This window comes from Rhineura floridana, chromosome 9 (assembly GCF_030035675.1).
Source record: "Rhineura floridana isolate rRhiFlo1 chromosome 9, rRhiFlo1.hap2, whole genome shotgun sequence".
Lineage (NCBI taxonomy): Eukaryota > Metazoa > Chordata > Lepidosauria > Squamata > Rhineuridae > Rhineura > Rhineura floridana.
This window is the reverse complement of record NC_084488.1, coordinates 113321139-113337551: the sequence shown is the minus strand read 5'-3', so window position 1 is coordinate 113337551 and position 16413 is coordinate 113321139. Positions and strand designations below refer to the sequence as shown.

Below are 16413 nucleotides of genomic sequence, written 5' to 3'. Positions count from 1 at the left end.
CGGTCTACATGCAACCCTCTAATTTTTGCACACAGTTCCCTTTTGATTTGCTTCCTCAGTTTGAGTCTTTAAAGGGGCTATACCAATGCAAAACTATGGCCATAGATCTTCACAAAATAAACAAGACTGATCCTGCATCTAGGTTAGTAGCTACATTTGGTTTTCAAATATTTTGGCGCTTAGGGCAGAGTAGCTTTGAGCATGTGCAGAATGTCTCCACTCCCCCCTCTGGAACTAGTTTCTCTGTGCAAAAACCAAAGATACAGTGCCTCTGAACATGTGCATTCCCATCTAAAAGGAATCACTTTTTGCTTTAAAGGAATTAACTGAGTGAAAAAGTGCATCTGAGCGGATAGAGGGTGCTAAATATGCAAGCCACTTCAAGCTGCCCATAGGAAGATTAGAGTCAACTCAAGACTCTTAACGCAAGTTAAAAACAGCACACAACTGGATATACATTTGAAAAATAGACGCTCCATATTGCAAAAGTTTTAGAACCAACATATTTTTACATAGTCTTCAATGCCAAGGCAAGGCTAGTTCTCATGCACTATTTTGACCAGGAAAAGGAGAGGATGGAAGCAAGGAAATTGAAGTTTGGTGAAACATTTTTCAAAATCCTTCAAATACAGCCAGAAATCACAGCAGCTAAATTTGAAGGAAGTGTCATTGCATGAGATTGGCCTGGTTCACATGACAAAGCAACTTAAACTATTGCTTACTTGTGTGAACCTGCCAGCTTCTGGAGAGAAGCTCAGACCTACTTTGCTCCATCTCAGTCCTTTCTGCTCCCATGCCACGTTGAGCTAAGCCAAGGTTTGATTTAGCATGCTGTTCAAACACAAACTCACGGTTAGCAAGGAGAGAGCTTACTAATGCATATTCATATGGTCCCTGTAAGCCATAGTTTGATCTTGCCATGTTGTGCCAGCCAGGCCATTGTCTTTGTTTAGAATACTTTTGAGATAGCCCTGCATGAGCACAGGAGCAGGGCCATTCAGCATCAACAAGCCAGTGCCTGCCAAGGGTTTTTGTGTTAGTAGAATGGGTTCACTTAACCCCCCTCCATTTATGCATTAATGACCGTGTGATAAGGAGGCCATGCACTGTGCAGCATAGGCTCACTGCAGCCATGTGCACCCACCATGCCCTGACCAGCCAAGTGAAGGGTCCCTGTGCACACACAGATGTATGCCCATAGAGCTTCTCCATGCGAGGGGGATTCAGCCTAATACACAAACATCAGTACGCCTTTAGGGCCCCTTCACATTGTTTGGTATTTTAAAAATATAAAATGAAATAGGAACTAAGTTTCGTGGTCCTATTTCTCAGCAGAGATATAAATGCAAGCAGCAGAGTGAGAACTCATAAACCAAGCCTGCCTTTCCCTAGGCACAAATAAAAGCAGACACAACCTTCTTATGTAAAAAGATAAAGAATATTTACTCACAACCTTTCATATGTTCAGGAAACATAGGCTGTAGCTCAGATGAGAGAAAAATAGAAGTCAGTCCATTTTAGTCTTTGGTAGTGATGCTCTCAGGAGAGCATCTGCCATGCAGCCTCTCCCAGAGGTAAAAAGCTCAGCAATGGAGATTATGCAGGAATCCCCAGGACAAAGGAGGAGGAAGCCTGGTAACTAATCCCACCCATTAGGAAGTTACATCATGGTAAACAGGTACATGGGATATTTCCCCAAATATCCCATAAAGGGAACATCTCCCTTTTGCAAGGGAACATGTAAGGTTGCCTATTCCAACACACATTGCCAGTGAACTCCCAGTCAGAAAGGACCATTTGCAGTGGATGCACGGGGTGTTAACGGATGGGGCTATATAGCACACTCCTGCAACCTGCAAGCCCAGATCAGATCCTTGGCCAGTAGCTGGACCGGCATAGGATCCTTGGGCAGCCCAGCTCTGCCCTTGAAACATCAGGGGCACGGCAAGGACCTCTATAGTGACAGAAGCCCCCTGTTGGCAGAACCAGGCAGAAGAACACCTCAGCAACATCCTAACTCCCTCCAGCACAGCGGATACGGGATTAGGATTGCTCTGCCCAAAAGTGACAAGAAGGGCCGTTACCGTTTTTTCAAAACATAATTTTTCAACCCATGTGATTAAAATTTCACATGAATAATAATAATGGAATGGACTGCCTTCAAGTCGATCCCGACTTATGGCAAACCTATGAATAGGGTTTTCATGGTAAGTAGTATTCAGAGGAGGTTACCATTGCCTCCCTCTGAGGCTAGTCCTCCCCAGATGGCTAGGGCCTGCTCAGCTTATTACAACTGCACAAGCCAGCCCCTTCCTTGTCCGTAACTGCCAGCTGGGGGGCAACTGGGCTCCTTGGGACTCTGCAGCTTACCCATGGCTGCACAGGTGGCAGGGCATGTAACCCCTGAGCCACTCACTGTGGCGGTGATCTTTAGCTGGCCCTTGACACCCAGGAGACATGAGCGGAGATTTGAACTCAGACTCTGGACTCCCAGCCAAGCTTTGCTCCCCACTGTGCTATACCATTCCATTTCTATAATAATAATGAAAATGGAAATGGACTACCTTCAAGCCGATTCCAACTTAGGGCAATTCTACGAATAGGGTTTTCATGGTAAGTGGTATTCAGAGGGGGTTTACCATTCATTGCCTTCCTCTGAGGCTGAGAGGCAGTGACTGGCCCAAGGTCACCCAGTGAGCTTCATGGCTGTGTGGAGCTTCGAACCCTGGTCTGCCAGGTTGTCGTCCAACACCTTAACCACTACGCCACACTAGCTCTCCATAATAATAATAATAATAATAATAATAATAATAATAGCAACAACAAAAATACAAAGGAATGTCTGAAGCAAACAAACTCATGCCTCTTTCCAGCTATAACAATATAATAATAATAATACATTTTATTTTTCAGCCGCCTATCTGTCCGGGTTAGGGACACTCTAGGCGATGAACAACAATAATAATAAATTTTATTTTGGATGGATCTCAGATGTAAAACCAGTAACAACAGGGGGAGCAGTTTGAAGAAGGGACAGGAAGTAGAGACAGGGAGAGGTGGATAGAGGGATGAGGAGAGTACTGTAGGCCTCATAACGGTTCTGTATGGAACAGTCAAAATAAAACACAGTTTATATTAAGTGTGCTCCTTTGATTACACAAACAGCATCACATGAAATATAATAGTTGCTATTGACACTGAAATATGTATCCAGGTAAGCTCTTGCAATCTCTATGCATGGTTGTTATTTATTAATTGCCTTCCACACAAGTGTCTGCAGGTGATGTACAAAAAAAAATAGCTAAAAACATTAAAATATAAAAAACAGCAGATAGATTTAAAAAAAATACAAAATAGACACCCATGGCAGAGACCCATTCATCCAGCTGGGAAAGCCCAACAGAACAAAAATGCCTTCAGTTGTTTCCAGAAGGTGCAGATAGTGGGTGTGCACTGTATCTCGACAGGGATGTTGTTCCACAAAAGAAGGGCAGCCATACTGAAAGCCCTGCGGAGCGGGCTTCTGAGATCTTTGGAACTTGCAAGAGAAATGCTCCTGCAGACTGCCGTGACCTACTGGGTATATAAGGGATAAAGCAATCTCTCAGGTAACCTGGTCCTGAGTTGTATAGGGCCTTATATGTTAGTACCAACATCTTGATCTTGGCCTGGTAGCAGATTGGCAGCAAGTGCAAGTCCTGCAAGCAAGGTGTTATATGCTAGTAGCTGTTTGCCCCCACAAGCAACTTAGCTGCAATATTCTGCACCAGCTGCCACCTACAGACCAACCTCAAGGGTAGTCCCACATAGAACACACTGCAGTAATCCAACTGTGAGGTTACCAGCACACAAACAACTGTGGTCAAGCTATCCTGATCCAGGATCAGTCACAGTTGTCTTATCAACTGAAGCTGGTAAAAGGCACGCCTAGCAATCAAGGACACCTGCACCTCCAGTGACAGAGTTGCCGGGTCCAGGAGCACCCCCAAACTCCACACCTGCTCCTTCAGGAAGAATGCAACCCCATCCAGGGTAGGCAACTTCCTGGACAGCAAGCCACTACCCATAACTGGGAGTGGGATTTGTGACAATGAGGAAACATCAACATTTTTTCTTTTACACCTTCTTAGCCCAACCCTCAAAGCTTTAAAAAAATTTTTTTAAAAAGCAAAAAACACTTTGGGAAATCTACCCGGCATCTTTTTCTGGGATCTACTGAAAAGAGAACTCCCATAAATCCTCTAGTGCCTGACACAATAATATTTATGGTAAACAAATACTGAACTGGAGTGGATATTCTAAAGCAACTTCAACAAATAATTAGCAGAGGACTGTTTTCCCCTGAAGGCAGAACCTCCCTAACAGCAGCGGCTTCTGGAGGCCTTATAAAGATGGCAACCTCAGTGATGTGTCATCACATAGTTGTTGGCATGCGGCGGCAAAACAGGCCGTTTACTCTCCCTCAGTCGAACACTCTCTTTTAGTAGCAGGCATGACAGCGCGGGCAGTGAGAAAGGGCTGGAAAAAGCTACGCTATCTTCTTAACATTTTTGCAAGGGATTAATTTCACCTGCCTTTCCTGTTCTCCTAGCAGGCTCTGTTTCCCCCTTTGTAAATTCAGCTGGGAAAGGACTTCAAGTCCCAAGATCGAGAGAAGTTTGTAAAGGCCTTTCCTTTCCTCCCCTCCTCCCGCTAATTTTGACAAGTCACAAAATCGTGAAGTTAGCAAAAAAGCGGGTTGGGAGACCGGGGGAATGCTTTCATTCTTCAGATGCAATGAACTGAGGCAAAACCGGCCATTGTAATGGTAAACTGCTCACAGAAGAGAAGAAAGGGCTGACAATCAATCAAAAAAATGAAGCGCTGGTGTGCATTTGGGGAGTAGCATTTAAATGTCTTATTTCTTTTTCTTTTCTTGCATGGGCCTCTTTTTATATGGGGGCGGGGAAAACCACCGACTAGAAATGTGAAGGAAAAGAATCATGAAGTAAAGGGAAAGGTCTTTCCCAGGATAAATGTTTGTCCAGGAAGAAATGCTTCGCGTTGAAAACAGCATCAAAACGTTGGGAGTTCTGATCTTGAAATGAGATGCCGGAAGGTTAGTTGGAAGCGTTTTCAGCCCTGCACTGTGGACTTGCGGCCAGAAGGAAAAGATGTTCCCTTGGCAGTCCTAACAGCCTTACGACCCTGCAGACGCCGAGACGATTCATCATGGACGCGCGGGCTTTTAATCTTCGTCACCTCCCGTGTCCCCAGACTTTCCCAGTTGCTGCTTCTGCTTTCAGTGGGTGCTTGAAAAGATAAACGATGAGGATGTTGGATAATCTAAACAGGGGCATTATTTCTTCTTCAGAAGGTAACCTAGCCCACAAAGGAAGATACATTTATTTGGAGGCTTTGCTACAAGGAGGCGCTCCATGGGGATTTACTTTGAAAGGCGGATTGGAACACGGGGAGCCATTAATCATCTCCAAGGTAACTTGTTTAATTTAAATTAAAGATAAAAGTTCTACTGCAGATTTGGCCGAAATTGCGTTTAAAATATAATCCAGGTGGAGAGAATTTTTAGCTCCAGGAATGTGCTAGGAAAGAAGTTTTTCACACGCCTTTGGTTCACTGAGTGGGTAGTTCCGCCCGTTGGGTATTATGAGGGAGAGGACATTTGCACAATCCGCTTTGTTGTTGTTATGTGCCTTCAAGTTGATTACGACTTATGGCGACCCTATGAATCGACGCCCTCCAGTAGCATCTGTTATAAACCACCCTGTTCAGATCTTGTAAGTTCAGGTCTGTGGCTTCCTTTATGAAATCAATCCATCTCTAGTTTGGTCTTCCTCTTTTTCTACTCCCTTCTGTTTTTCCCAGCATTGTCTTTTCTAGTGCATCTTGTCTGTTTATTATGTGTCCAAAGTATGATAACCTCATTTTCATCTTTTTAGCTTTTAGTTATAGTTCTGGTTTAATTTGTTCTAACACCCAATTATATGTCTTTTTCGTGGTCCATGGTATGCGCAAAGCTCTCCTCCAACACCACACTTCAAATGAGTTGATTTCCTCTTATCTGCTTTTTTTCACTGTCCAACTTTCACATCCATACATAGAAATTGGGAATACCATGGTCTGAATGATCCTGACTTTAGCATTCAGTGATACATCTTTGCATTTGAGGACCTTTTCTAGTTCTCTCATAGCTGCCCTCCCCAGTCCTAGCCTTCTTCTGATTTCTTGACTATTGTCTCCATTTTGGTTAATGACTGTGCCAAGGTATTGATAATCCTTGACAAGTTCAATATCTTCATTGACAACTTTAAAGTTACATAAATCTTTTGTTGTCATTACTTTAGTCTTCTTGAGGATCAGCTGTAGTCCTGCTTTTGTGGTTTCCAAGAGCGAGTCTCCAAGAAGATGCAAATCAGTGACATGTACCCATCACCCTGCCTGCACTTAAATGGCTTTTCGGTATTCAGGGAAGAGTCTTGTATTGCTATAATCTATTTTGCCAACCAAAATAAGCTGACATACTTGGATTTAAGCTGATTTAGTCAAAGAGATTAAACTGACCTGAATCCATAAAGTTCAATTGAGCAGATCAAGCAGCCTGCATCAGGTTTGCAAAAGAGAGAAAGAGAATAAATTTTATTCATTCTTAGGGGTTTTTAGTTGAGTTGTGTGACATGTTACTACAGGATGCTGCTGTATTTTTGCTTCTAGAGAAATTGAGGTCTTTAATTGGACTCTTTCATCAAGAGTGCACAGGCTGTGGGGTGGTCGGTGAACTGATCTTCAGTTTGCACAAGAACCCTTTGGAGACCACAAGCCTATATAATCTTGTGGACAAAAGTTGTTCCAAGAAAAAAAAACTATGGTTGAAAAGAGTCAAGTGTGGTAAAATTGGTTTGAATGTACATTCACTGCAATCTAAAATGTTTGGAATGTCTGACTGTCTTCACTGTTTAGATCCTTTTGCAAAGTATAGACCATTTTGTATATTAAAATCTGTGATTAAGTGAGCATACTGTGATCTTGCATTTGAAAACTTATCAGGTCAAAAGTTGTGCCTGTTAATCTTTGAAGAGAAAAAATGTGTGGCTTGCCAACCCAATATTTATTTATTCATTACATTTATATTCCACCCTTCTTCCAAGGACCCCAAGGTGGCATCCAAACATGATTCTTACCCTTCTGATTTTATCCTCACAACAACCACCCTGTGAGATAGGTTAGGCTGACAGACAGTGGCTGGCCCAAGGTCATCTTATGAGCTTCATGGCTGAGTGGGGATTTGAACCCTGGTTGCCCAGGTCCCAGTCAAACACTCTTAACCACTACACCATACTGGTTCCACAATATGGAGGCTGAATGTCAGGAGGGATGAGGCCTTTTATAGCCTTGCCCCCAACTCTCACCTTGAGATCTCATGAGAGGATCTAAACCACAGCCCTTGAGAGATCTCAGCAGCAGCCACACTGAGGACAGTGGGACTCTGCACTGCCTTCCGGGGCCACCATGACCACTCCCACTTATTGATGGCTATTGCCATGTCATGGTGTGTTTGTGTTGATCTTTGAGCAGGAAAAGTGAGCTCTGTGGCACATTAGAAACTAATTTTATTTTGAAACATACACTTTTGTAGGCAGTGATTTACTTCGTCAGATTTATGAAGTGAAACTGTTGTTATGAGTTTGGCTATCTTAGTTATTACTGTCCCCTGATTACCAGGAATAGACCTGTCACTGGGAGTCTAAAGGTGTTTGATAACTGTACAAAAGAAGATTACTGTTCCTTGATGTCTGGAAATATCTCTCTGTGGCACCTTTGGCAGGTAGAATGGGCCGAGGGAGAGGGAAAGCTGGAGAGTTTTTAAGCTGTGGAATTGGCTAAGAACTGAAGGGTCCTTGGGATGCAGTTGCTCTGTCTGGGCGCCTAGTGCCAGATTGTACTATCTGCCTTAGGTGTTTGCTGCCAAAGAGCCACTGCTTGTATATCTGTAAAAATCCCCTAGGATATCAACAATTGTGTGCAATGCTCAGTTTTTGTACAGCTGCATATACATCACACTTTTAAACAGTAGTGAAATGGGGTCATGGGAGGGGGTTAGAGACCTGTCACTTTTTTAGGAGCAGGGTCTCAGCCAGGTCCCTGTGTATGGGCCAATCAGCACGAAAAGGGAACATGTTAGCCACTGAGAAGAGTCTTTGTTCTTTTGTATTGATTGGAGCAGAGTAAAAGGAGGTGAGTCAGCCACTGAGAAGGCTCTTCTCAGTAGCTAACACACAGTCACCTCTTTCATGTTGATTGGCTCCTAGGGACATCTGCTGTAGTGGAGTGTGGACTTGCGAGACAATAAGGAGAGCAAGGGAGATGAGGGAAAGTGGAAAGGGGGTATGGCTGTGACTATCATGAAGGGACCCTGCACTGGCAGCACCTAAATTACAAAACTCTCTTCCCACAAAGGTGCATCTGGCAGCACCCTCTCTTTACCGTTTTCTTTGAATGCTGAAGATGCACTCCTTTACCCTGGCCTTGGATACTTCAGATGTATAATTTTAGGACTCACCCTGCTCTTGCAATTGTAATTTGTTTTAAACTGTTTTTATTGTCTTTTAAATTGTTGTGATCCATCCTAGAACCTTAGGGGAAAGGGCAGATGATAAATCAAAATAATAATGATAAATTTTAAAAAAAGTCAATGGAGCCAGTTTACCAGGGCTGGGGGGAAATGTTATGCTCCCTGAGGTGCTGCCACCTGCTCCCCCCCCCCAGTTTACTTTGAAACTCTTCTTACCCACAATGCCCCCACACACCCACAGCCGCCGCCCCTCCTTTTCCCCTACTTTGAAACTCTTTTGTTGCTGCTAATGCATCGCTGGTAGTCTCCCCACCTCTTTTCTGCCTAGCTCTCAGGTCATGATCTGCAGAGACACCCAACACCAAGGAAAGTGATGGTCTAAACATTAGGTCATTAGTCCCTGTGTTCCCCAGGCAGGAAAGGGCACAAATAAATCCCTTGGAGGGAGGTCATGGTGAAGGTTCAGAAGCACAGATCGAGCTTCTGCAGCCGAGGCCAAACATCCAAGTTGTCTCAGCAAGGTGTTGGTGATGCTCTGCTCCTTGGGTTTAATGGTTGACTCAACAAGGTCCAGGAGCAACTGGCTGAGTTTTATAGCATGACTAGGTGCTCACTGCATGGAGGCCCCGTCGCCTGAGTGCTGCATTCTGGCCCCTTAAAAGGCGGGAGCCAAGAGCTGTTGGCTCCTTTGTGGTAATGGAGTTCCCAGCTGTGGGGATCTTTCCTCAGGGCTCTCTTGATCCTCTGAGAAATCAGTGGACTAGTAATCGGTGTCTTGTGACACAGTGTTCTTGTGGATTAGGAGGAGAGGCAGGATCTGGTGCCCAAGAACCAACATGGGACATACCAATACATTTATTTTTTATTTTATTTATTGAATTTTTATACCGCCCCACTAGCATAGCTCTCTGGGCGGTGTACAACCATTACAATAAATACAATAGAATCACACAGAACAATACAAAAAATATAAATGCAAATCCACAATCTAAAACCAATTAAAACATGTTTAAGAAAAGCTAAAATGCCTGATAAAATAGGAAGGTTTTGACTTGGCGCCGAAAGGATAGCAATGTCAGCGCCAAGCGCACTTCTTCAGGACGACTATTCCACAGTTCGGGGGCCACCACTGAGAAGGCCCTAGTTCTTGTTACCATCCTCCGAGCCTCTCTATGAGTCGGAACTTGGAGGAGGGCCTTTGATGTTGAGCGTAGTGTACGGGCAGGTTCATATCGGGAGAGGCGTTCCGAAAGGTATTGTGGTCCCGCGCCATATAAGGCTTTATAGGTTAAAACCAACACTTTGAATCTGGCCCGGAAGCATATAGGTAGCCAGTGCGAGTGGGCCAGAACAGGTGTTATGTGTTCAGACCGCCTGGTCCTCGTTATTAGTCTGGCCGCCGCATTTTGCACCAGCTGTAGCTTCCGAACCGTCTTCAAAGGCAGCCCTACGTAGAGCGCATTGCAGTAGTCCAATTGAGAGGTTACCAGAGCATGAACAACTGAGGTGAGATCTTCTCTGTCCAGATAGGGACGTAGCTGGGCCACCAACCGAAGTTGGTAGAACGCATTCCGTGCCACCGAGGCTACTTGAGCCTCGAGTGAGAGAGAAGGATCTAAGAGTATTCCCAGACTACGAACATCTATCCATCTCCTCTTCAGTGCTGCAGTTGCTGGAGCACTCTGCCTCTGTGAACCCTGGTCCAAGGCATGACATGACAAGACAAAGGGGGTTCACTCCTCAGAGCAAAGTAATCTGGACAAGGGGGCCCAGGGGAGTGCCTTTGCTGCTGCTGCTTTGCTGTCCTGGACCACCTCACCCAGAATCCCTCACTCTGAGGAAGGACCTCTTTCCTTGGAGTGAGACAATGGGATGGAGTGGGCACTCTGGAGAACCCCACACATCACCAGGAGCTTCACCACCAGTAGTGGTTGGCAGCAAGGTGAAGGGAGTGTCCAGGGGCAACACCCAAGGCAGTCACCTCATTTTTGCTAATGAAAGGGCTGGCCCTTCAGCTCACACATTCAGATGAGATTCATCAAAGTGTTACATAATCAAGTGATGTAGAGCCAAGCTTTAGAAATCATAGTAGTACCAAATCAGCCATGACTATGTTGGCGTGCTGTTTTGCCATAGTAGGGCAGTACCATGAAGCTATATGTTGACTCTGAATCTAACACTGTTGTGTGTGAGAATTAAGTGACAACACAGTGGTCATAAAAGCTGCAACTTGATTGGAAGTTATGTTCCATAGTTTGGGGTTCCCAGATAGCGGTCTGTGGGCTTCATTTAGGTGGTCCATGGCGTGTCTGTGGATTTGTGGCTGAAGACGGGAGGCCGCACATCCATGGCATTAAATATTCATGTTGCGTTTTAATCAGTGGTGGCTCCAGGTCAGTGGGGTAGTGGAATCTGCTCTGAGTTTTAGTCTGAACTTACCCTGAAATTTTGGACTGAAACCCGGAAAATATTCCACTGCCCCATGGAGCCACTGGCCACTCCTCTTTTTAATTTGTATTTTGTTATTTTTATTTCCTGCACTGTATTTTATCTATTACAATTTGTAGTCCATATAAAATACAATATAAGAAATAAAAGGAGCAGTAAAATACAGTTGAAAATCATACTTCACCTAGCACAGTGCATTGCCATTTCTACAACAGGTAGAAGACAAATCATACAGTGGTCTGCCATCCTCAAACGGCATCTAGTGAAAAAGGAGTTTAGCAAAAGATTCTCTTTAGACAGCAGTCTCATGCCTGCCGCCATGCACCGCGACTGAGCCATAACAACCACCAAGCCGAACAAACAAGCTAAACCCTGCAGAAAAATGAAGCGTGAATGTGAGAGGGACATCCGTAAGCTGATGGATGAGATAAAAGGCAAAGAGAGTGATTTTTGCTCTGCAGAAAGATCTTGGTGTCCAGGCAGGCCATACACAAAAGTTGCTGCTCCAAAAAGAAGCACTGGATGAACAACTTGTTCAAGTCAAAGAGGCAGAACGGTTCCATGGCAGCCCCAAGAAAGAACTTCCTCCTGGTGCAGGAGATGTGACTGAACTTGTGGGAACCCCGGTCTTCCGGGTGGCCCCTCCCTTCGTCATAACCTACCTTGTTTATTCCTGGGGGACCGAAGAATTTGAATGTCTGAAAAGGAAGAACCCAGCTGACTGTGGAAATGATGAGTAATTTGATTGATAACAAAGAAAACAGTTGCCAGAGTTATTCTTGTTCTTGCCTTGTGGACATGTATATACAAGTATTTAAAGTAACACTTGCTCAATAATTTGCTTTTAATAATGTTATTTGTTATCTAATTTTAAGAATTGTTATTTAATTTTGAGAATTGTATTATTTTATTGAAGTATTATGTTCTATTGATGTATTGTTATGTTCATTTTCTTTTGTAAGCCGCCTTGAGGGCCTTTTGGCCATAAGGCGGGGTATAAATTTAATAAATAAATAAATAAATAAATAAATCCTCAGCAATTTTCAAGTGGCCCATGGAAGGGGGAGGAAAGGTTTGGGAACCACTGCTATAGTCTGTCCTCATGTGGGAAGTTATATGAATAAAATGATTCTGCAACCATAGTTGACAATATCCCCCCTCCCCTGGAAGTTTTTGGTAGGGATGAGCCTGAAGAGAGTGGGAAAGCCTGTGCAGGGTGTATTGCTTCTGAAAGTAGAGGAACAGGGAAAGCACAATCCTCAGTTCAGTCCTGATCTCTTTATTCCATTTTAAATTTAAGTACAATCCTCTCCTGCGAGAACAACATGAAATACAAAGCATTTAGCATAGTATGGTGAAACAAGATACTCTGTCTCTTTTGGCTTAGTGGAGTGGTGTTTAGCTGTATAAAAAGTTTTAATGACTAGGTGGGATTGTTTTGGGTAACTTATTGTAGTATGCACAGTTCGTTTAAAAACAAGAGGGATGGTGCTTACTGTTGAAAATTAATGAGTCTATGGGACTTGGTTTCTACAACAACCAACTCCCTTAATGTCAAACATGCTGGAGTGTGCATGATACCACCGGGAGCTCACTCTCTTTTGTTCCCTTTCCTTAAAACATCAGTGCAAAATTGGTAGTTCATGTGTGTGTGTGTGTGTGTGTGTGTGTGTGTGTGTGTGTGTGTGTGTGTGTGTGTGTACATATATACACATATATATACACATATATATATATATACATATATATATACATATATATATACATATATGTGTGTATGTATATATACACATGTATATATATATATATACACATGTGTATATATATATATATATATGTATGTATATATATACTGTATATAAACGTTGCACACCTCTATTGAAAGTGGTTGTTTTGTGGCTCTGTATCTACTTACACATCTACTTACACATATATATATATGTGTGTGTGTGTGTGTGTGTGTGTGTGTATATATGTATATGTGTGTATATATGTATATGTGTGTATATATGTATACATATATACACATATATACACATATATACACATATATACATATATATGTATACATATATATACATATATATATATACATATATATATATATATATATATATACACATATATATGTGTATGTATATATACACATGTGTGTATATATATATATATATATATATGTATATATATACTGTATATAAACGTTGCACACCTCTATTGAGAGTGGTTGTTTTGTGGCACTGTATCTACTTACTCGTTGGATTTCAGCTTCTTGGCTCAATTTCTTGAGTTTCTACTTAATGGGAAACCACAGTCAGTATAACCTGTGATGTATAAACCTTGATTTATAAACCAGCTTAGACTTAGGGGAAAAAAAACCATGTCCCCTCCCCACCAAATTTTCCTGGGTTTTTTCCCCCTAGCCCTCACGTCTCTACTCTAGAATGGTTTTACCCAAGTTGGTGCCTTCCAGATGTTTTGGAGCACAACTCCATTGTCCCTGACCATTGTCTATGCTGGCTAGGGCTGATGGGAGTTGTAGTCCAAAATACCTGGTGAGTCCCAGGTTGTGGGGGGGGGGGCTGCCCTAGAACAATGATTTTCCAATTTGCTACCTTCAGGGAACTACATTGGCTTATCTGATGAAGACCCCCCTAGGTGTTGTAAAATGTTCTCTAGGGTAGAGTAGCAACCCTGGTGCCCTCCAGATGTTGTTGGAACTCAAACTCCCATCATCCCTTCCTAGCTAGTATGGCAAATGGTCAGAGATGATAGGTGTTGTGGCCCTCCAGATATTGTTGGCCTACAAGTTGCCTACACTTGTACAAGGACACTGTTCTTCAACCCAGATGTTGTTGGACTACAACTCCCATCATCCTTGGCCATTGGCAGGACGCAGCAGGAATTCTGGAGGCTTCTTTGCCATTGGCCAAGCTGGCTGGAGGAAGATGGGAGTTGTGCTCTAACAACATCTGGGGACCCAAAGTTGAAAAACACTGCTCTCGGGAATGCTAGGGGTGGTATACAGACAGCTCTTGTGAAGCACCAGCCAGATCAGTTGGGCCTTGTTGTCGCCATGTTTGAACTAAGAAGGCACCACCCAACACTCAGGTGTTTTTCAGGGAAGTTTACCTGCTGTGATTGATCTTCCCATGAACCAATCCCTGATAAACTTCCAAGGAATCCTGGGATTGCCTACCTGAAAACTACTGCCCTAGGCTTTGCCCCCCTGACTTCTTAGGAACTAAGTTTTTCAGATCAAAGGATGAACATTTCTGTGGTTCTCCAACAGCACTAACAGCACTGCTGGATCTCTTATAGGATGAGCAGTACAGTCAGACTCTTTGTGGAATCAAGACCTGTCTTAGAAGCTTTTGGTGTGGATTCACGAGCAGGTTTTGTGTGCAGCCACAGTTGCACTCTTTACCTAGTCTAACCTTCTTCTCACTATTGCAGCACAGAGTTACGGCCAGAGCTGTGAGTAGGGATGGAAGGATCTGTCAATCTCTGTTTCTCATTTTTCCAATCTTCAGTTCTCCACATTTTTGCAGATATTTGCAAGTTTTTCTTTTAAAAAATCCTCATGAAAATTTTCTTCAGCATTTTAGTGCAAATGTCTCCTCACAGTTTTGAATTATGTACACATTTGTGCAAGCAATATGTTATAATATAATGCATTTTTGTATGTTTTTTCATGGATATAGATTCATTTTGATGCACATTTCCCCCTAATGTGTGAATTTTTGTAAACATTGGTTGGTTGGAAAACTGCATCTCAAAATTCGGGTAAGTATGAATTTTGAAGGATGGCTGTGTTCTGGTTTTCATGTTATTTTGGAAAGTGCAAATTTGATCAATTTGGTTTTAAATGCAAACTGAATCAATTTCTCCCCCATCCCGTTGTGCCACTCTAGTAGGAGACATCTGAATGACCATACAGCTCTTAAACTCCTACATGTTACAGATGTGTTTATGTTTTTAAAAAGTATAGCAGCAAGCATAATGGCTCATGAGGTTTGGGGAATCTCCAATTTACTAAGAACCTTTTATCTGCTCATTCATTGGTTACAACTCAGACCTTTTGGAACAGCTTAACATACCACAAGGCTTCTCTGAAAAATGCCCTTTCTAATCTTAAATTCAACAGCCGCATAATTAACAAGAGAGCAGATTCTTGTCCTAGGAACAGAGACCTCAATTGCATTCTTGCCTGCGTAGTAGCAATATGGGAACAGCGTTACCTGCTGTGCTGTGCCACTGCTCATTCATCTCCTTAAACTCATACGCACCTAACTACTCTGTACTGCTAGAAGCAAGTGAAGAAAAATAAAATATTTTTCCTGCCGGCAGGATATTAGTAAGAAATAAACTTGTAATATTGGCAGTGCTAAAGTAAATGTAAGGTGCAGCCTGAACTATAATCTCCAATATTAGCTAAATTTTGGGGGTAGGGGGGTAGGGATGGCAGATAAATTTGTTCAGTTCACATCTTTCAAATCTGCACTTTTCAAAACAATATGTGAACCAAAACACAGTCACCCTTCAGAATTCTTGTGACGCAGTTCTCCAACCAATGTTTACAAAAATCTTTATTGTTATGGTCAGTGACCAGCATAAACTACAGACATAAAACTCTCATCAGAAGAGATCATCCTAATATACAGAAGAATAAAATGCAATCAAATGGGGCAAGAAAATACAAGATAAATTTGTTAAAACATATTATAAGATACAAAAATGCATTATACTATGGAAAATTGCTTGCAAACATGGATACATTAATTTAAAGTGTATACAAAAATGTGTTTATTAGAAAAAAATTGCACTAAGGGATTCAGTGTGGTATAGTGGTTAGTGTGTAGAACTGAGACCTGGGAGACCAGGATTCAAATCCCCGCTTGGCTATGAACCTTACTTGGTAACCTTGGGCCAGTCATTGTCTCTCAGCCCAGTTGTTGTGGGGATAAAATCAGGAGGGGGAGAACCATGTTTGTATGCCATCTTGAGCTCCTTGGAGGAAAGGTGGGATATAAATGTAATAAATAAATAAAATGCTGAAGAATTTTCATGAGGATTTTTTTTTAAATCGCACATTGCTGCATCATACATTAACTCACTCAGTTTAGAAACTGGAGAACCATATTAGTAATACGGGGCTGAGTTAAGGGCATGCCCAGAGTTACATACACCCTGCACTTTAACATAATAAAACACAAAAGCAGCCTACATTCTGTGCACTGCCAAAAGGATAAAAAAGGCACAAGTCTGTGGCTTGGATAAACTTTGCATTTTAATACAAATTGACCATTTTTTTGCTCGTTCTGCATAGTGTATCCAACTAGTCAAAGAGGCACAAAATGGCATGTGGGCAACTAAAACTTTGCTCCTTAAAACCCCGT

The 16413-nt window shown here is 42.6% G+C and overlaps 1 protein-coding gene across 1 annotated transcript in view; it reads left to right on the top strand.

Moving 5' to 3' along the window:
• Positions 1-4452: 4452 nt before the first annotated feature.
• The window catches only part of SHROOM3 (shroom family member 3), a 252739-nt gene continuing 240778 nt past the window's right edge, over positions 4453-16413 (top strand). The window contains exon 1 of the mRNA XM_061583353.1: positions 4453-5475. Coding sequence (XP_061439337.1) covers positions 5308-5475 — 168 coding nt within the window. The 5' untranslated portion in view covers positions 4453-5307. The remainder of the gene's footprint in view (positions 5476-16413) is intronic.